Source organism: Terrapene carolina, unplaced genomic scaffold (genome assembly GCF_002925995.2).
Source record: "Terrapene carolina triunguis isolate 2854851 unplaced genomic scaffold, T_m_triunguis-2.0 Scaffold89, whole genome shotgun sequence".
Classification (NCBI taxonomy): Eukaryota; Metazoa; Chordata; order Testudines; family Emydidae; genus Terrapene; species Terrapene triunguis.
Window position 1 is genome coordinate 12,743,210 of NW_020664440.1, and position 21,958 is coordinate 12,765,167.

At 41.0% G+C, this 21,958-nt stretch overlaps 1 protein-coding gene across 1 annotated transcript in view; it reads left to right on the forward strand.

Moving 5' to 3' along the window:
* The window catches only part of CNTN4 (contactin 4), a 353,580-nt gene that overhangs the window by 204,088 nt on the left and 127,534 nt on the right, over positions 1–21,958 (forward strand). The window contains exons 6-7 of the mRNA XM_026650447.1: positions 14,752–14,955; positions 21,479–21,581. Of these exons, the coding sequence (XP_026506232.1) occupies positions 14,752–14,955; positions 21,479–21,581 (307 nt within the window). The remainder of the gene's footprint in view (positions 1–14,751; positions 14,956–21,478; positions 21,582–21,958) is intronic.

Genomic DNA, 21,958 nt, shown 5'->3' on the forward strand with positions numbered 1-21,958 from the left:
AATGGTCTTAAATTTGGTTCTTCTACATTATTAAGCAGATCACTTCCCTTCACTTCTTGAGTCCTTTTTCTATTTACCTGGAGTCACAGGAGCCCATGGTTCTTTGCCACGCCTTTCAGTCCCTGGCATGTTTTCAAAGGTCTTGGAGTTCCACTCCTTTTCTCTTCAAACTTCTCTTGACAGTGTCTTTCCATTGTATCCTCAGTCTTCCACATTGTTTCTTGCTGTCTTCTTCCTCCCAACCAATTCAAACATGCACTCTCCAGCCTATCACTCAGATTCCCAAGTTGATCTTCCATGTGCCCTGATTTCTTCCATGCATACTCTGTCTACCCTTCACTTACCTGCCATGTTCCTCATTATGTTGTTTTCCCCTGTCTTCTTCGTCCATCTCCGCAAGACCCACCATTTCCAAACCGCAGAGCAGGCAGGCACAAACACATGCAACATACGCTTTTCCTTTCAGTTTGTTACTTAATTGCCTGCCACCTTCTCCACTACTGCCCAAGCACATTTTTGGTTCTTCTTTTCAGTTCTCCAGATCTCTTTCTAATGGCACTGAATGTACTTCAGAAGTGCACAAATTCTTTCTTCTGATTCAGCTTCTTTCCTGAAACATCAGTCAGCAGCTCATTGCCTACCTTCCCATAACTTCAGTTTTCCTTGTGTTTACCTTCAAACCAGGATCTTCAAACACCAATGCCCACTCTGATACTGTATTTACCAATTCCTCTTTGCTGTCAACCAAAAGGGCCAGATCATCAGCAGACATAATTTTTCTCTGTGTCTCCACAGGCTTGGTTCTCCTACTAATTAACTCCATAGCCAGGATGAAGAGAAGTAGACTCAGCACACTGTCTTGTCTCGGTTCCATGGTCATCTCAAAACTCTCTGAAATTCCATGTATTGTTACGCCTTAGCTCTTGACTCTCTATCATCTCCAATTCTTGCAGGCCTCGTCCCATCCAACTCAGTGCTCCACACACCAACTGCTGCAGAACCAAGTGATGTGCTTTCTCAAGATCTATAACTGCTACACAGCAGTTATGGCCTCCATTTATCATTCTTTCAAACGTCTGTCTCATTGCCAATAATGTATCTATAGAACTCCTTCCCTTCCTAAAGCTATGTTGCTCGTCTCCTAAATTTTCCTCCATCTTGCACCTCAATCTTGCCTCCAAAACTCTCTCAAGGACTTTGAGAGGCTGACTTAACAGGGTGATGCCCCAATAGGTGTTAAAATAATTTGCATCACACTTACTCTCCAAGAAAGGAACCATCAACCGCATTCTCCAGTCATCAGGGTTGATCAGAGCTTGATCCCAGTAAACACATAATAATCTATGAAGACACTCTACTCCAGTATCTCCAATTGCCTTGATCATATCAACAGTTATCTCACTTTCACCATCTGCTTTATTCTTCATTTTATTCAGTGCTTCTTCTATCTCCTCTAGAGAGATCTTTTGAGTTGTGAAGAGAGAGTTGTGAGTGCAAGCACCACTGACAATTAAATTATTAAGCAGATATTTTTAAAAGTTAATACATGGATAGAAATTGGGGGATCAACTAATAAATAATCTGTGAAAAGAGAAATGGGCTAAGCTCACAACAAATATTATTCACAACTAATAATATATCTATCTTTACTGCCACGGGAGAGAGGCAGAGAAGCCAGGACACTCTACAACAAGGGTTCTCAAACTGGGGGGCAGGACATCTCAGGGGAATGTGAGGTTATTACATGGGGGGATTGCGAGCTGTCAGCCTCCACCCCAAACCCCGCTTTGCATCCAGCATTCATAATGGTATTAAATATGTTAAAAAGTGTTTTTAATTTATAAGGGGGGGGGTCTCACTCAGAGGCTTGCTATGTGAAAGGGGTCACCAGTACAAAGGTTTGAGAACCACTGCTCTACAACAAACCTTGCAGAATTCCAGACAAACACGCCACTCAAGTGAGAAGGAGCTTGGGAGGCTGGAGACAGGGCAGAATTGTGTTCATCAAACCTCACAGATTGGTAGCTCCAACCCCATGATGAAGCCTTGTCTTCTCTTCCCCTTTAGTTGCATTGTGCCACCAGTCGCCAGACTGCCCTGGGATCCACCCTGTCTTCATCTAGAGAAGTACTAATTCATCTGCCTGGCTGAGAAGGGAGTATGCCATGGACAATGGTTGCTCCTAGACTTCATTCCCCCTCCTTCTGCCCTAGAGCTGCAAAGCCCCATCTGTACAGTGGAAAACAGAAGGATTTTTGCAGGCTCACTGAGTAGGACCAAATGAAGGGAAATATCACTGCTTTCCTCTCCTGCTCCTTTTGTGGTTTCTCTGACAGCTTCACTACTCATGTCTTTCTTCCCCGGGGAGCATATTGGTACTAGACCAGTAGTGTATCTTTTTTTTTAACCGGTGAATGCAAGTTGTAGCAGATTCTTTGAAAATTCAGTGATAATAAAGTAAGAGATTGTCCCTCTCATTAGGGGTCTGATCCTGAGAGATGCTAAGCCTCCTCAATTTGTGCTGAAGTTAAGGGAAGCCCACTTTTTTGCAGGGCCTCCTCTTTTATTTTAAAATTGAACGAACCTCAACAGTGAAGGCCAGTTTAAAAAAAAGAGAAGGTGTTAGTGCTTTAAAGTGTGGATTGAAACAACCTAAGAATAGGTCACATTCGTCCCCATACCATATGCACAGGAGTTTGTCTGGTTGTAATAACAAGAGAATATTGATAGCAGCCATATTTGCATCTTTGGGTATGAGTTTTGTGAGACAGTGTTGCATGTCTTGGTGTGCAGTGTTTGTTCAGGGTAATATCGGGCAGTAAACAGCTATATTCCAATGCTCTTCAGCTCCCCTCCCTCCCAGAGCCTCTGCACTTTTTATGTTACAAAATAGATGATGGTGTAAAGAAATAAAAGTGAAGAATAGCAGCATTTGGGAGAGGGAATGGAATGGGAGATACCAGAGACAGCTGGGAGTATGTGATGTGTCAGTTCTGTATTCTTGTTACCTCCGTTTGTTGCTGCTAGGGGAAATGCAGCAAAAGACTGGCTCCTGTTACTTTGTTAGGTAAGTCTCCATGGAAATTACTATGGAAATTCAAGCAAGCATATTAAATATAATGTTAAGAGTCTGCTTTCAACCCTCCATAGCCAAGACATTTTCAGATAAATCTGCCATGGGCCCTTTTGCTTGGTATCCTTGAGGCTTTGCCATGATAGCTTACAGCACAATATATGGTCTTCTGTCACAAGCTGCTGTATTATATGAATGGCAATAACATATTTTTATCCATTACCTATAGCTTAGCAATAATCATCATTTATCAAGGCAAATGCAAATCTATTCTCTAGCCACAATACCAGCCACCTAATATCAAATATGATTCCTATGTAGATGGTTACATTCGCATGCTTGACCTATCACTAGTTTGCGTATGGGTGTAAAAACAAATGTGATCTGTGATATAGTGTTCAATACTTCACAGGAGCAAAGGGAGTTGTTCTTAGGATCGCCGCAACATGAGCTGTTCTCTCTCCTGGGAGATCAGCAGTGCGGTACTAAAGCAGTGGGTGTGCTGCTGGTCTTAGGAAGCAATGAGAATGGAGAGAACTGAGAACCCTGGACCTCATTGAGCCTCAGGAGCAAGCCTACAATTTACAGTGGAGGGGGACAGAAGGGGTGAGTTCCTTCATACTCAATGAAGGCATTTAAAAAAGCCCTCACTTCCTCCTCCTCCCAGCCCATGCTCTGTTTAAGAGCCAGTTTTGCAGCATCTTCATGCTTGGAGTTCTGCTAATGAAATCCCTGCAGACTGGGGCTGGAACTTCTTATCCACCGGGAATGGCTGCATTTAAGGGGTTTGAGTGTTCATGTAACGTGAACATGTTTGGGCTGGAGGAGGGTTTTCTGCAGGAGAGCTCCATTTCTAGTGGCCTCATGCCCCTTTTCTCCAGCTAATCTGCTTCTCCTCTTCCAGTTCCTGAACCTGCCATTAGGTTTAAACTGGCAATGGGGAGTGAGAATGACATCCCCCTTCCCCCTGGCCATGTGTTTCTGTACAGAGAGAGACCCAGAACGGAAGCAGGCAGATGAGGGAGAAAGGGAACACAGACACAAGTGGGAGACGCCCAGTTAGGGCACTTTCCGGAAGGTTGCAGAGAGTGTCAGGCTATGTGCACCCTACAGCTTAGGTTGCTATAAGTTACATCGCTCAAGGGTGTGAATATGCCACCCGATTTACACTGACCTAAGCGCCGATGTGGACAGCGCTATGTTGGTGGGAGAGCTTCTCCTACCCACGTCACTACCAGCGCTCGCGGGGGCTGGAGTAACTAAGTCGACAGGAGAGCTTTCTCTCGTCGGCTTAGAGCATCTGCATTAGCAGCCCTACAGTGGGAAGAAGCTTGAGTGCCTGTTGCAAGGTAGAGGGGAGTATGTATCTACATCCATCTTCACTTCTTCAGGGGGAGGCTTCAAAGCCAAAGCCAATAATCGTTCATTTGTTTTCAGCACTGTAAAATAATTTGTATTATTTATATGAGGCGCCATCTCTAATTGAAGGGTGGGCGGAGTGGTTTGCTAATTTGATTGGTGAAGAGGCTGTGCAGTCGTGACAGGTGCCGGAGACAGTTATTCAGGTTGGAAGCCTTTTTCTGTCTGTCATACCAAGGCTTTAATCTAAGACAGTTTAAGGAGCGAGAAATACATTAGTTGACATTTCCCCCCCCCCCCCAATTTGAGCACCTACTCACTGTTGCAGCAGCTTGGAGACTAGCCCATTTTCCAAAGAGTAAAGATATTTTTGTGTACAATGAAGACAGCCAAAAGAATTGTCTCTTTCTGCAGAATGCACCAGGGAGAGATTACACATTTTGCAGACTAATGTAGTGAACTCTGTTACAATGGTATGCCCGACAGTGCGATCAGTGTCCAGACGCTGTGTGGATGGGAGCATTAGAAATGCATAGATAAGATACATGGAGATAGAGCTTTTGGGTGCTGCCATAATATGAATATTTCATAACAATCTCTGAGCTTAAGTGAAGTCCCTAGTGCGGTAAAAAGTCTTTTTGGGGTGGGCTTTTTTGTTTTGTTTTATGTTTTTAATTATAAGTTTGATTTATTTCAGGAGGTTTTGCTTGTTTGTTTGCCATACTAGCAATAATAATAAAGTAGATGTTTTCCATTTAAAGTTCGTAGCTAGAGCCATATACTATCTGAAGAGGAGAATAAATAAAGATACTTCATACTGAGGCCTGACCCCTGTTGAAATTAATGGGAGTTCTTCGTTGACTCCACTGGTAGCTGGATTAGGCCTTCCCATACCACCCTCATCCCAGGGTTAAAGATAGCTTTTAAAAGGTGGTTAAGGTATAAATATCCCCATTCTGCCAATGATAAACTAATCACGAACAGTCTGAATGATTTTCCCAAGATCATACATTGAATTTGTGGCATACATATCTTTTAAGATCTGTATACATTCTTCGTCTCTATGAGATTTTACAGCAGACGTTGCAACCTCTGTGATTAAAAGGGAGTCACAATTTTTACCCACTTGTTGAGGATGAAATATTAGAGGAACTATTAATGATCTGATATATTTTTGTAACTTTCAGTAAAACCTGTAAAATCTAACATTGCATATTACAGCACACTGTTTGTATTAAAAATTATAAACATTCCCCATTTTGTTGTTAATACACATTTACGTTTTTTACTCTTCCATTTAGCTTTATGGTAAATGAAATCTTGATGTTTTAATAGCTTTTTCCATAATCATTATATAGACCTTTTAAATTCGCTCAGTGACAGGACCTCTCTTTATGGGAAATGTATATTTTGTCTAAAAGCAATACCAAAAAGGAAGCTGTTAATGTATGAGACATGAAATGTGCATTTTGTATTCACTAAGAGAAAAAAAAGGTTAAAACTACATGGGAACCTGAGAGAACATTATTTTGGCAAATCATCTGTCTAATTAAAATAGTAATTCAAAGCATAAGTCCTATTCAGCTTTCAATAACATTTTTGACAACTTTGTAAAAGTTATTATTTGAGAACATTTTGCAATTAACATTAACTTCCTTTAAGTCTGTATCTTTTCCTAAAGTAGAAAGTATGCTGCAGTGTTGTCCTGGGGATGTACTGGGGATTACGCTCTGTTTCATATAGATTCTCATCAATTAATTAGAAATGTAATGAAATGTGATTCTCATCAGCTAAATGCAAATCTGCCAGGGGTCTGTGCCATGCCACATATTCTGGGCCATGCCACATAACGGAGTAATGGAGATGTGAAAGGGGAAGGATATATACAAAAATGGGGCGACACCTTTTTAACTGTCCAAGGTCTATATATTCAGATGTGCTCTAACCAAAAATTGCCAAGCACTACATGTGGGAAAGTGCAATGCAAAGAATACATTTCCCAAATGCTCTTTGGAAATATTGTGGGCCAAATTTTGCTCCCATTCACACCAAAGTAAATACAGAGTGGACACTGAACACCATAGAGATAATCCATATTTCATGGTGTAACTGAGAGCCACTTTGGCAGAGCTGGGCAAAAATGTTTGGACCCGTAGTTTATTCTCTAAAAGTTCAGTTTCGGTCAACCCAAAACTATCTGTGAATTTGACCCAGGTGGGTGAGTAATATCATTTATTGGACCAACTTCTGTTGCTGAGAGACAAGCTTTCGAGCCACACAGAGCTCTTCTTCGGATCTGGGAAAGGAACGCCTAGTCTCACAGCAAAATGCAAGATGGAACAAATTGTTTAGCAGAAGTAGTTAGCTCAGATTGTAAGGGACCATTCAAGATAAAATGGCCTGTTAACACCTCTGCAGTCAAAGGACAAAAAGAGGGGGTTAATGGTAATAAGCTATAAATCCAGTGTCTCTGTTCAGTCCAGCTGATTTTTGGTGTCTAGCAGAGTAATGAATTTAAGCTCCCAAAAGATTGTTTTTTGAAAGTGTTGTGCATGTTTCCTTTGAGGATGAAGACTGAAAGGTCAGATATAGAGTGACCCACTTAGTTTCGGTTGGAAAAAAGGTTTTCAGGGTCAGCTTCAGAAATGAGAGATAGACAGTGTGTCTATGTGTCCATTCCTTTCCTCCCCCATAACCTTTAGCCCAGTGGTTAGGGCACTTGCCTGGGATGTCATATGGGAACCCTAGGTTTGAATCCCCATCCTAGAGCAGGGTTGAACTCAGATCTTCTCCTTCCTGGTGAACATCCTAACCAATGGGCTACATTCTCTCCTATTGAAGCTGTTCTACTTTGTATTCATACTTATATATTCATTAGGCCAGAGAGAGAAAGTAAGAACAACTCTATAGCCTGGTGATTCAGCTCTTCTCTCTGCCTGATTCATAAGTAGGGATTTGCTATAGAATGTGGTAAAATCATATTTCTAGTATGACTGAAAGTAATTCTCAGTTTGGGCAGAGGTTTGAATTTCTTGAGAGGAGTCTGAGGTATTCCTCAGGTAGATCATGCTTGATTATGTGCCTGCCTTTCAGGAGAACTGAATACTATGGAGAAGTGCATGATGATACTCATGGGAATAGTTCTTGTCACAGAGTAAAGAGAATGCATGGTTGCTTCCCTAGTAGCACTCTCTTGAACCAAATTCAGAAAATAATTGGGTGACTCCATCCCTAAGCTCTCGTGCACAATGACAGGACCCAAGTATCAGAGGGGTAGCCGTGTTAGTCTGTATCCACAAAAACAACAAGCAGTGCCGTGGAAACTGAAAGACTAACAGATTTATTTAAGGTGCCACCGGACTCCTCATTGCTTTAATGACAGGACCATTTGTCCACTGGCATCCCAGGCACCTTGCACCTATAGATAACAAGAATATCGAATAGAGGACATATATACACATATAGAGGCACTGGACTGGGACTCAGAAGACCTTGGTTCAGTTCCTGGCTCTGCCACTGCTTTGCTGGGTGACCTTGGGCAAGTCAGGTCCTTATGCCTCAGTTTCCCCCTCTGCAAAATGGGATAAATAATAATGACCACCTTTGTAAAGCACCTTGAGATCTACTGACGAAGAGCACTCTATAAGAGCGAGCCATTATTATTTATTTATTATTTGCATGTACAGAAGGTTTTTGTTGTCCAGTGTATTATGAATGTCCTAGGAAAGTAACTAGTCTTGGCTACAATGCATATATTTTCAGGTCATCCAGCGCAGCTGGCTTCTGAAATCTGGAGTCATGGACTTACGGTTATTTAGTCAATCTAGCGTGCAACAAGATGCAAGACATTTAAGAGAGTATGAGGAATGTCAAATTATATATTCACAAGTCATATGGTTATAAATCAAGGATTACATTTAAAGAGGAAATTGGCCAATCTCATTTCTTAAAGAGATATAACAAGAGTCACAGAGCACCAGGCCAGTGACCAAGAGAACCTTTGCCAGCTTGAAGAGCACTACAGTTCTTCAGCTTACACCTTGGAAAGAGCATCAGGTGTTCACAGTAACATGCAAGCTCTATAAAAGAGCCAGAATGGGATAATCCCTTTTTCATCAGATTTAGCTGTCAGAGAATGAAGACTGAGCACACCTGCAGTAAAACTGTTCTCTCAGATACAAATGTTCCTAAAGAAACAGCACTTTCTACTTAAATTATAAAACCTCTGTGAGTTGAATGAGATGATACTAGTAGGAAACTAAGCGTGCATCTGAATGTAAGGTACTCTAGAGTAGCCAGACAGGAAGTAATGACACAGATGATAAATCAAATAGAAGGCACAGATATGTCAGTATGAGAGAGCAAATGGATGCTGCTAGCAGAAAGAAGACACAAGGGGCAGACAGAGTGATGAGGCTACTGATTCCTTCTGTCCTCCTCCATTGCCCATTGCTGGGCTAAAAGATGCCATTTTTCTGTGTCTGTATGATGCTCTATACAACTTTCTACATCTCTACACCTCCATCTCCCGTCATTCCACAGTCAGGCCATGTCTAGTGATACTGTTTCTGGTGCAGAGTGATTGCCTTCGTCTGCTTGGGCCTGTAGATTCTCTAGTGGCAACTTGTGTGAGAGGGTTCTTCAGCAAAAAGAGGAGCTCTGACTTCAGGCATATAACAGGCCAGAAGAGACAGTATCTGGGACAAGATATTTAAAAATGAGTGTCTTAAATTAGGTTCCAAAATCTTTATTTAAGTAGCTTAAATAAGTGGTCAGTTTACAAAAGTGTTAAGTGAAGTCGATGGGAATTATTGGATGTTCTAAACTTTGGAAAATCAGGCCATTTATTTAGTCATCTAGGAATGGACTCAAGAGCCTAAAACTTTTTGTTTTTAAATCCTGGCTGAGATTTGTTAATGGGTTCTTTTTGTTTGTTTCTTATAGTATATAATATGGATTTGTGATCAATATACTCAATTCTGAAATGCAGACATAGTCCAAGCTGTTGTGGAGCGAAATTGTCATGCTCAGGTGGGGGAAAATCTATGAAGGTGATGAAATAATTTAAATAAAGGGTTCCTATCTTTTAATATTGCACCTGAGTAGAAGCCAAGAACGTTCACGGGGCTGTGAACTGGGATAAAGGTTGATGTCCCTTAGATCAGGGGTTGTCAAACTGGGGGTCGGGACCCCTCAGGGGTCAAAAGGTTATTACATGGCGGGCCGTGAGCTGTCAACCTCCACCCCAAATCGCGCTTTGCTTCCAGCATTTATAATGGTGTTAAATATATTTTTTAAGTGTTTTTAATTTATAAGGGGGGTCGCACTCAGAGGCTAGCTATGTGAAAAGCATCACCAGTTCAAAAGCTTGAGAACCACTGCCTTAGATGGATGTGTTTGAAATGTATATTCCACCTATAGCATGCAGTCTATCACATACCAGTGCTGATCACTAATCCATAACATAAAATTAAATATATTAATACTAATAATGTTAACATGTTCTCTGTTATCGCTGTGTGCCCAAGCTTTCCCTAAAAGCTTATGGTATTTCCCGTTGTTGGTGAATTTTGATGGCTAACTAAATGAAGTACATTCTTAGGTACTACTGTGTGGTACATTTCTCTGTCATATGTTTATATGACTTCCATTTCTGTGACTATATGTCTCTGCACTTCTCTTCCACCATTTATTTTAGCCAGAGTGAGACCAAGCTTCTCTCAACAACCTAATGTGTTCCCCACCTTTCGCTTCACCAGTCTTTACCTGTGCTTGAATTTACCCAGGGCTCCCTTGAATTCTGAGGGATATTACAGAGTTTTAACATGCTGTTTCCATATCTGTATTATCTTTGCTTCATGGCTCCAGAGCCTTAGAGCAGATCCTAGTGTCTTCTGACCTGGTGCACAAAGAGGTTCATTCTTTGACAAAAGGAAATCTGCTTTCCTTCTCTTGGTGTGCGATAAGCTTACTGCTATGGCACTGAGCATCCCAAGTATGTACAGAAGCACTAACAGCAGAGTAAGCTAACGCCACCAGTTTTCCTTGATCAGCAGCATACGTGTGTGTATATATAAGGAAAAGTTCTTAACATGGACAGTATAGTAAAAAAAGTTTCTTCTTTAACGTCCTGAATCCAGTGAATTTTAAAAAGCTGTGGAAGCCTGTGATCATGCCTTAAAAGTTCAGAAATAGCAGTTTTCCTCTGTCCAGTCTTGAAAACCCTGCCAAAGTGTGAATTTGCCAGCAGTCTTTTAGATTTTTTTGACACACCTTTATCTCTTTTGGAAATGCATGCAGTCAAAGCACCTCCCCACGTGGAAAGTGCATCTCCCTAGGGGAAAAATGGTACATTATGTATAAAGGGCCAGCTCCTCGGCTGGTATCAATCGACTGAAAACCTATCAAGCGTCACAGATTTTCACCAGTTGCAAATCTGGGTCAAAATGTGTAAAATAGTGCACCACATGTAAGAGACTTAGTTTAATGTATTTTAAAAAGGCAAATAAAACATTTTCTGCAGTGTAGTAAAACATTGTCTGTTAGCCAAAATTACATAAGAACCCAAGTTAGAAAACAGAACATCATGTTAAGTCCTCAAAGGATACCTGGCATAGTCTGTGTACAACCTTTACACTGTAAGGCACCTTGTTATAACCCACATAAGTGTTTCAATCACCCACCAGAATCACCAAATGCTATCTCGTTCTGTATTTTAAGTGTCTGTTTACTCAGATGTTACAAATTGCCTATGGGACAGGAACTGTCTGTCACTTCCAGAGCAATTAGTATGTGAAACCTTATCAAAAGAAATCTGTCAAGTTTGAAAAGACATAAATATTGCACAGGGATCTCTAAGGAAATCAAATTGAGTATGGTACAGTATGTGTTTATGTATTGCTACACAAGGAAATGTACTTAAGGCTTCTCCAGTCTGCTTTATTTCCCATCCTTTTTATTATATCACTTGATTCAAACTCACTGTAATTCTACAATAATAAAAAGTCCCCAGTTATTTTAGAACAAAAAAAATTAGAACTCTTAATAGTATCACCCAGTTATTTTAAATACTACACAGCACAGCTGACGTGGTAATGCTGTCTCATGCCTTATAGCTACAGCAGTTGTTAGTCATATAGCTGTAGTACTGTGCAGTGTAACTGTATTAGAATCAGAATAAGGCAGAGTTACTAAATCATTAGATCTTTATTAGGGCTGAGATTTTCAAAAGTGGCTAGTGATTTGGGGTTCCTCTTTTTGTTTTTTGAGGGTGAGGGAGGGAAACCCAACTTGAGACAACTTAAAGGAACCTGATTTTCAGAAAGTGCTGAGCATCCATCCTCTGAAAATTTGTCCACTTTAAATTGCCTCAAGATGGTCTCCCAATAATTGAAGTACTCAAAATCACTAGTTGGTTTTTAAATCAGTCTTCCCCATTGCATATAACATCCACACAGCCTTCTTCCCCCTTGCAATCTGCTTGCCCAGGGTTTCTAAACTGACACTGAATCAGAGTCAAACAAATTGTGGAGAACGTTATTAATTGACTGTGCTGTAGTTACTACATAACGTTTTTGTCTTAGGCTTTTCCTTATTTTGCTGGGGGGACCAAGGTCTGTGGAGATTCACTCAGAGCTAAAAGCTGCTCTTTGCATTCTAAAGCAGAAATGTTTGTCTATTGTTGGATGCTTCTGGGGGAAACAAGTTAATTGTTCACCAAGAGTAAATTAAAAAAAAATCTAAATACTTGCAGAAAATAATAAGCCTGCTGAGAAGTGCTACCTTGTTTACTCAAAGTATCCTCTTGACATCAGCATGGGGTTACTTATAATTAGATGCACATGTGTAAATACAATGATTAGATATTCCCACATAAACATAATTATATCTTCCAAGAAGTCTAAGCAGACATTTTATAATCCTGTCATTAAATAAATAAATAAATAAATAAAATGAAAAACCCAACAATCTGCATACCCCCTCCTATGTGTGTAAACACTGGAACATTAGGACAGACTGTATTTCCTAAAGTACATAACAGTACTTGAGGTCAATTACAATTATGGCTCATTAGAGTATTAAACTAGGAATATGCTGTTTACTATAATTAATGTTCCCTTTACAAAGCTACAGTGATCTTTCCTTACTGTAATTTCTCAAACATTTTCTGTGTTTGGGTATTAGTCTTAGACAAATATAATGGGGTTATATTACATTAATCTAAGTTATGAACTCTGCAATCAGAGTATGCAGTATGTCTCTCACTGTTTTTTTCCTTTCGCAAAGGCATGTTATAAATTAAAGTATTATCTAATTAGTCACATTAAAGATTATAGCTACATAATTTAGTGTATTAAAAAATTCCAAAGTATAAAACCATACAGTTCACAAGAACAGAGTAAGGCAGATCCCACCATAATTTATTTTGAAAGGAAAGAAGAAATAAAGTTAAGAGTATTCTTCATGACTCAGGAAAAATGAGATTGTCATGGGGTGGTCCCCTGAGAGTCCTTTCAGGCCACAGACCACAACTTCTTCAGGTCTCCTTCACCACCACCTTTATTTATTGTATTCTTCCAGCAGGCCACGGCATATAGTGTTGTTCACATCTATTTACAGTTCATAGCCGGCTTCCCCACTTGCTTCTAGCAAAGGGAGCAGTACTACTAGAAACAGTCAGTCCTGTCTACTTCTGCCTTCCTTCAGGCTCCCAACTCTTCCTGCTTCCCTTCCTTCCTGTCTGCTTATATGGGCCCAGTTGTTGGGGCTGCTTCTACCCACTTAGCCACTCAGCTGTATCCCCATTCAGTTAATTATCCTCTTCCGTCAACTGCCTGTCTTTCAATCAGAACTCAGTTAGTATAAACAGATGGGGATTTGAGTGACAGAGTGCTGAGTTAGCTCCTGAGTCAGCACACCCTGTTACAGACATGTTCTTGGTGACAAAGGCATAACAATTGTTCCACACTTTGTTTCTGTGTGATAAAGCTTCCTGACCTGTCAAACCATTAAGTCTGAATTCTCTGCGATACGGTGGCTGATAAATTCAAATAAATGGATGTGGATCCAAATGAGTTATGTGCACATACAAACATAGTCACCCACAATTTTGATGCGCAGTTTTGGAAGCGAAGATGTAGAACTTGCTTGTGAAAGCTGGTCCACTGTCCACTGGTCCTCAACAGTTCTTAAAGGTGAACTACAAGGTAAGTTTCCCTGCCAAAGACAATGGTTCATTTCATTTGCATAATGGTGGAAGGCCTGATCCTGCTAAATGATCAGTGCAGAAAGACATTTGTAGGGCCTTGACTTGGGAATTCTGCATGAGCATAAAAGTCAGCCAGCACGGTAACTTTGCAAGATCGTGACCAAATGCTATGGCAATAGCTGCATTATTCCGTGTTATACTTTTTGTGTCTAAAGTTTTCAACACTTGCAAGAGAAAAATAGAAGCCTGGACATAGGTCAGTATAGGAGGAAAATATATTCAGTTTTAACCCGTTTCTTTTTAAATGTGTTAACGTGTAAATTTTTAAGACTACATACATGTTTTATTGTAGGTACAGGATATCATGGTTATTAATTTAAAAAAAAAAAAAAATCAGATGGCTTTATACAAAGCTGACATTTTTGGTGAAATTGTTTAAAAAACGGAACCTTTGGGTATAAATCAAAGAATTCCCACAAAAATCAGCATTGTAATGGATATAAAAGTCCACTAAACAAGACCAACATTATCTATACCCAAATGTGACAGGTTTTCTTACTATTTTTACCCAAATTAATGAATAGTCCAGAAAAAGAAGCAAGGTACTGAGAACCCTCTATTCTATAAGTTACTCACTATCTGCATTTCTGCTTCTTTACAGAGCCCTCCTAGTTTATGCAAGGCTGCTCTTGAGTCATCTTTGCCATAAATAGCTCCAGTGCCTGCCTGTCCTACAGCTCATCACTTTTCTAAGCCATGTGAAATTGGCATGATTCTTGACAGTTTCAGAATATCATTAGTGAAATTCTCGTTAATTTCATTTTGTTCTGGTTTGGAAAAGTTGAGGGGCAACAGAGGCATTGGAGCTATAAGCTGTCTGTCTGAAGACTCAGAAAGACAGTACTGCACCAGTACACATATGGAAGATTATATCCATAATTGTACAAACAAGAATTTTTCGTTTCATTATGAGTTAGTGTCCCCATACTGTAAGTACAAGAGACAGGGAGAAATTCATTTTCAGAGTTTCAGTTCTGCCCTGGGATGGAACCATATTTTAAATTTTAAAAAGCATTATGTTAATAATACTAATAATACCTTTTACTTCTAGAACTGACTTATGCATGGATCTTCAATGAATACCCATCATTTGTGCACCAGGATAATCGTCGCTTTGTTTCTCAAGAGACTGGGAATTTGTACATAGCAAAGGTGGAAACATCTGATGTGGGCAACTACACATGCGTGGTGACAAACACTGTAACAAATAATAAAGTGCTGGGCCCCCCAACTCCTTTGATACTGAGGAATGATGGTAAGATATCTGGTTTGATGTTTTTTTGTGAAGCAATCATTGCGCAAATATTAAGAAATGGACTGAATTTTTATTCAGAGTAAAGATAAATAAATAGTCTCAACTTTCTAAAGATCCACTGAGGATGTGAAGAATACACAGACTCAGTTTGCAGTTCTATGTCATAGAAATCAGTATTTTTTAAAGCTGTAGTTGTGAAAGATACTTTGTCACTGGAAGATGCCACAAGAGCATGGAATGGTTGTAAAATAAAATACAAACTTGGAGACACTCGACCAAGGACAGGGAAGAAAACAGATTTTAGTGGATATGCTGCAGTTTTGCTCATTTTATACAGCCCAAAAATGATCACACAAATACTTTGCAGCTATTAGCTTAGGCAATCGTTCCCAGTAGAATGAATGCTATTTTTAGTAGTCAGAGGAGTGGTACAAGAAGGGGAAAAGAAGTAAAGATTTCTAATTTTATACTGCAAATCGATCTGTATCACATTAAGTTTTTGAGTAGATACATAAATCATATTTTCATGATTGCATGCAGTGTTTAAATGAGGCTTTAGGAAGTCAGTGGAGTAATGGATAGCAGAATTTGGCCCTTAAATCCAGTACAGGTTATCCAGTGCATGAAAGTAAAAGATGAAAGCTAAAAGCTGTCAAGTCTTCCATTAGCATCTGCTCCATATGAGGAATACACATAGCCTGTATGTTATTTAAGATCTTCAGTAACAATATTTTACACAAATCATACCATGCTCTGCTTCCACTGACTTTAGCAGAAGTAAGATTGGGCCCTGTATATGCTGCTGTTCTTGAAATGGAGCATAATGTGATGATGCTTACTAGTGGTACTCACTGTGAAGCATATCGCCAAGGGCTTTACCTTAGCAAATCGTTCCTCTGCACACTCACACTATCATATTTACAGGGTCCAATTGCCTTCCTGAAGTATTTCACACAAACATACTCCAACTCCTTTGAAGTTTACTCTAGAGTTTATTATGGACTTGAAATTTTAATTGAACTGCTAAGGAGCCCTGGAAAACATTGCATTAAACAGGAAAGGTGCTCTAATGTCCATTTAGCAAAATATGGTCAGATTTCCCCAGGCTCAAAAATTAGTATATTTAAGATGTGCTACATTTGTATTTTGAAACTAAGCTTGTCACTAACATTGTGGGCAACATCTAAAATCATTTCCAACTTAGTTTCTAATACAACAGTTAGTGATGCAATAAAATCTGGACTTAACATGTTATGATGCATCAAATGAAAAAACACAGCACATTTCAGAAATATAAAGAGCACAAATGAATGAAATGGAAACCACAGAATAGCCACGTTGTATTTAAACTGGCAAATATGTCTTGCTTGTCTTTTGGATTTATGCCGACATGTCCAGTACATCTTAATATATGACATATTATTCTCATTAGACCGCTGCATCATTAAATTAGCAGACTAAGAGGCCAATTCATCAACAATTAATGTCCCAGTTACATCTAATTTCAATTAGAATGAGAAAATTTCACAATGTACCTCTCCCACTTTACTTAAAATATACTAAACTGTTATTAATCTATCTACTGTAAAGTACATATTATTAAACATGGAACCATGTAGCAGAATTCCTGTCTATGGTGAGGTAGAATAGGAAGCCTCCCCTCTTCCCCCCCCCCCCCCCCCCCCCAAATATAGGCTAGACTAGGGATGCTCTCCACCAGTAGAAAACCTGAGGTTGAGATCCTTTCCACCACTTTGGCTCCTTTATGCTGGGTTGAAGGGCCTTAGTAGCATAAAGGGGGCCTTAAAAATCCCAGTTCTGTCTAGGAAGGATTCCCCCGGCACAGGCATTATGGAGGACAGCCGTAAGACTGGTGTAGGGTGTGTGTCAGGAGCTGAGGCTGGGAGAGACTCCAGGTAGCAGTGCATTCCCCCCCTACTCTGGATCTTAGTCCCAGTCACCTTGTCCAGCCATTCCCAGCCTCCCTTTCTCCCTCCAGCTCCTAGTCCAATCTCAGTGTTCCTCCCCAAGCCAACTGGCTCCCAGTCCTGCTCATTTCTGTCACCGGCTCCCAATCCTGGTTTCCTTGCCCAACCAGCCCGAGACTCTCCTCCCTCCCTCTCCTCACCAGTTCCCAAGCCCAATCTCCTTGCCCAGCCAGTCACAGATTCCCTCCCCCTTTCAGTCCCAGTGGCACCAAATTCCTTGTCCCAAGCATTTTTTCCTCACCTCTGGTCAAGCTTCTGTCCCCTCTGCATTTGAATCCTATGGTTTCTTCCTCCATGACTGAATTCTGAGTCTCCAGGTGCTTTTCTATGGGAGTTGGGTTTTTTAGGCGCTGGAGAAAGGCAATGAGCCCACCCAAAAGTTACACTGGCACCCCAGCAGCATGGAGGACATTCAGCAAGGATTGCACAGGGTCAACCTCCCCACAATTAAGTCCAAAAGCAATGTACTCTATGCTTAATTTCTAAATTTATAAAATCTTATTATAAAGAAACATAATAAATAACTTAATTTTTATAACAGAACATGGCTACTTTATAAGCCACATACATTATCTTCACAATTATATATAAACATAAAGAAAATAAATTAAATATAAACAGGACAGTCCCCACAGAAACATAGTGAGAAGAAACCAAGAGTTTCCACAAGCTTAGGTGGAGTTCACCTGGGTCTCAGTTAGAATCTTAGGTCACTAAATCTATACAGTCTGCTGAGTCAAAAGCAACAACTTCCCTCTACTTCAGAGTTTCTCAAACTGGGGTCGCCGCTCGTGTAGGGGCGGGGCGGGCCGGTTTGTTTACCTGCCCCGTCTGCAGGTCCGGCCGATCGCAGCTCCCACTGGCCGCGGTTCGCCGCTGCAGGCCAATGGGGGCTGCGGGAAGCGGCAGCCAGTAAGTCCCTCGGCCCGCGCCGCTTACAGCAGCTCCCATTGGCCTGCAGCGGCGAACCGTGGCCAGTGGGAGCTGCGATCGGCCAGACCTGCGGACGGGCCAGGTAAATAAACCAGCCTGGCCCGCCAGGGGCTTTCCCTACACGAGCGGCAACCCCAGTTTGAGAAACACTGCTCTACTTGCTTGTAGAAATCTTCAGTTGGAATTCATGCAGACTCTTCCTCCTCCTCTGCTGAAATCACTCAGTTACTTAGTCAGCTAACCAATTAACCAACCACTCAGGTAAGTATATAAATTTTTAAAAAACCTGTTACAAGAAAAATGCAAAACTGAAAATAGCAAAATAAATGACTCTTTCCCCATTATCACATGTATATAAAAGAAAAGTTGGTGAATCATACTAGTTGAGGCAATTTACCGTATATACTTGTTCATAAGCCGAATATTTTTGGTAAAAAAGTGACACATCAAAGAGCCAGGGGTTGGCTTATAAATGGGTCTACACCAAAATGTGATGATTTTAAACTCTATGGAATCATTGAATTGAATATCTAATACATTGTTGTTTTGTTTACCTGGAGCGTCTGCAGGTATGGAGCCCCTCAGCTCCCTGTGGCCGCGGTTCGCCACTTCCCGCAGCTCCCATTGGCTGGGAATGGTGAACCGCGGCCACAGTGAGCTGAGGGGCTCCATGCCTGCAGACGCGCCAAGTAAACAAAATGTCTCAACCCGCCAGTGGCTTACCCTGACGGACTGGGAGCCAAAGTTTTCCAACCCCTGAAATATAGGCAGGGCCGGCTCCAGCATTTCTGCCGCCCCAAGCAAAAAAAAAAAAAAAAGTCGCGATCGGCAGCGGCAATTAGAAAAAACAAAAAAAAAAGCCGCGATCGGCAGCGGCAGTACAGCGGCAGGTCCTTTGCTCCTAGAGGGAGTGAGGGACCTGCCGCCCCCGAATTGCCTCAGGTGCCGCCCCTCTCCCTTGGCCGCCCCAAGCACCTGCTTGTTCAGCTGGTGCCTGGAGCCAGCCCTGAATATAGGGTCGGCTTATAAAAGGGTCATACAGTTTTTGCTATTTTTACCTATCCATTTTGGGGGGTGGGCTTATAAACGAACGGGCTAATGAACGAGTATATATGGTAACTAAAAGAGTTTGACTAAAATTAAACATTCAAAGTATACAATTAAAACAAAAGAAATTAGTTTTCCCTCCCAATTTCCTCTTTTTATAATGAACACTGCCAGGGCTTCCCTGTTGGAAGGTTAACAATAGCGCTAACATTCTGCAAAATGCTTCAGCCTGCTTTCTGTGCCTGTGGCTCAGTTTCTCACCACCCACACAGTGCTCAAGTGGCCTTTTGCACAGCAGCTGTCTTAATTGCCTGCCCTCCTGGAGTCTGACTCCAGCAACAGGGAACTTCTTGAGCATGCCCAAAACTACCACACCCAGTTCCAGGAACTTCTGGATGTGGAGAGCTATTTGTGCATCTGCCTAGCAACAATGACCCAGACACAACTCATTCCTTTCCTCCTCCACCACCACCACCCCCAACAGATCTCTTATTAGGCATATCTCCTATTAGGCACATGGGTTACATTAGCACAGGGTCACTGAGAGTGCAGGACAGACCACCTCCCTGCTCTCAGTTCCAGTCCTCAACCCCGCCACAGGCCAGAGCTGCTGAGAGTTGCAATTACAGGAAAAGTCCAACTTCGTCCCTGTGGCTGTGGGCTGGATGGAGTGTGCTCGAACACTGTGTGGGTAGAGCTCATGCACAGTCTGGGAAGCACTAGGAGCTGTGAAAGGCTTGAGCATGCTCAATGCAGATAGAATCTTCAGAGGTTTTAGCGGCTAAAATCTAAGTCTTCAATGGAGCATGTGTGAATTCTGATTTTTCAAAGGTTTTCAAGTTGGCCAAATCTGGGCAGATTTTCATGGGAGTTGCAAACAGCACATCCCTGATACAAAGGCCCATGCCCCTGCAAATTTCAAGTTTTTGCTCCAAAGCATGGTCATACTAGAGCTGTTCAAACAAAAGGTCAAACAAAATACATAGGTTTTTTAACATAAAAAACCTATGTATTTGTCTCTAGCCTTGTTTTTGGAAACAGACAATCCATTTTGGCGGATGTTATCAACAAACACAAAAAAATCATCCTGAGGCAGACACCCAGAATAGAAAATTTTAGTCCAAACAGTTGACGTTTGGGCAAGTTTTAAGCAACTGAAAACAGGGTCTTATATTGGAAACTGTCAGGCAGCCTTAATAATGGACAGCACTATCAGACCCATCCATATTATAATCTCCAAAGGCTGAAAAGTATTGGGCCTAATAATTCAGACTGAAATGCCTAGGATAGTGGCATTCACTTGTGAGTTCCCTGATACTTTTATGTGTCTTGTTGTTTTGGTAGTAAGTATTGTGTATTCGTATTGTTAACAAACATACTTTGTTCAGATGACTGATTTTATGTGGCAGCTGCTTTTTATATAATGTACAGACAATGCTCATTTGAAGCAAATGGATTGAAGGAAGGTAATGTAACCTGTTCTTGTATCAGAACAGATAATACATAGGTCAAGTAAAAGTGGATTTGATGTATGTCTTAGCCCACACACACACTTATCCTGGGCATTTTTGATATAAAACAATCCCACTGTGAAAACGCAAAGCAAATAGCCTCTCTAGCTTCTTCTTCCTCTCATTAAACTTGCACCATGCAGTACTTTTTATAAAACAGTGACACACATGGCAATACAGCAGATAAGAAAAAAAGACCACCAGAACTACTTCAATACATTTGATTTACTCATCAGAATTAACTCTGTGGGAACCTATGCTGCCCAAATTCTGAATCAGTGTGTATTGGTAGCAGTCATTTTTCTTCATCAGGAGTGCTGTTCCCTATCCCCAAAACTGCAGGACTGCCCCCATCCTTGAACACCAGTCCTGCATGGTGGGCCCCCAGAGAGAAACAGTTAAGATTTAAACTACGATCATCAATTAGTTTATAATCACTATCAGTGAAATTATATGTACCAGTTTTAAGACTCTGCAGTCAGTAGAAATGTGGCAATTTATCATAAATTTAATGGCTTTTTTATGTGCACAAATTTTTAAACACAATTTCATAAAAATCCTGCCATGATACATTATTTAATAAGGCAGTTAAAGATCAAGAAAGTACTAGTACAGTATACAATCTCTGAGCATCTAAATCCTTAATAGGAGCCCTGATTAGCCCCCAGTGCTTTTAAAACTTTTTCTAGAGGCTATTTGTTCCACATTACATTATTCAAAAGGTGGTGATCCTACTTTATTATCTCTTTCCTTATTTTACAAGATATCTGCAAAAGAACTAAATATTCAAAAGCAAAAAAGTAATGGAACCATGAAGAAATTTAATCTTAAACAGATGGAGGGGAGCTGTATTGCAGATTTTCCTCTGGCAGTAAATGGGAAGAGAGCCCACAGTACTCGGCTGTTAGAGACAGGCCCTGTTTTAAATGAGCAGATTAATTGGGCAAGTAATGATGTATAGAACAGCTCTGTGATAATGCAGGAACACTTGAGAATGTATTACAAAAATTCAGCCACACTTTAGCATCTATGATGTGTTCACAGGGGTGATGGGTGAATATGAGCCAAAAATAGAAGTGCAGGTCCCAGAAACTGTTCCATCTGCAAAAGGAACAACTGTGAAACTGGAATGCTTTGCCTTGGGAAAGTAAGTTTTGGTTCATTATTATTACTTTAGCTTACACGGGTATAATAGTACTGTATATTAGAGTATGCTTTTTTAAATCACTTGCTTTATTTGTAGTATAGCTATTTGCTGATTTGTAGTATAGCTACATGCAAGAGATTTGTCTTAGATTAACCTGCCATAAAAAAATGTGATTGCTAAGGAGAAGAAAATAGACAATTTATTTGGTAAAGTTGCATCTAGGTATATTCTGTTACCAGGGCCGGCTCCAGGCACCAGGCACCCAAGCTGGTGCTTGGGGCGGCACCTGGACGGGGGCGGCGGCGCAGCGCTCTGGCCGCCGGGGGGGGGGAGAGCCGAACCCCAGCCGGGGCTCGCCGCCCTCCCCCCAGGGCTCC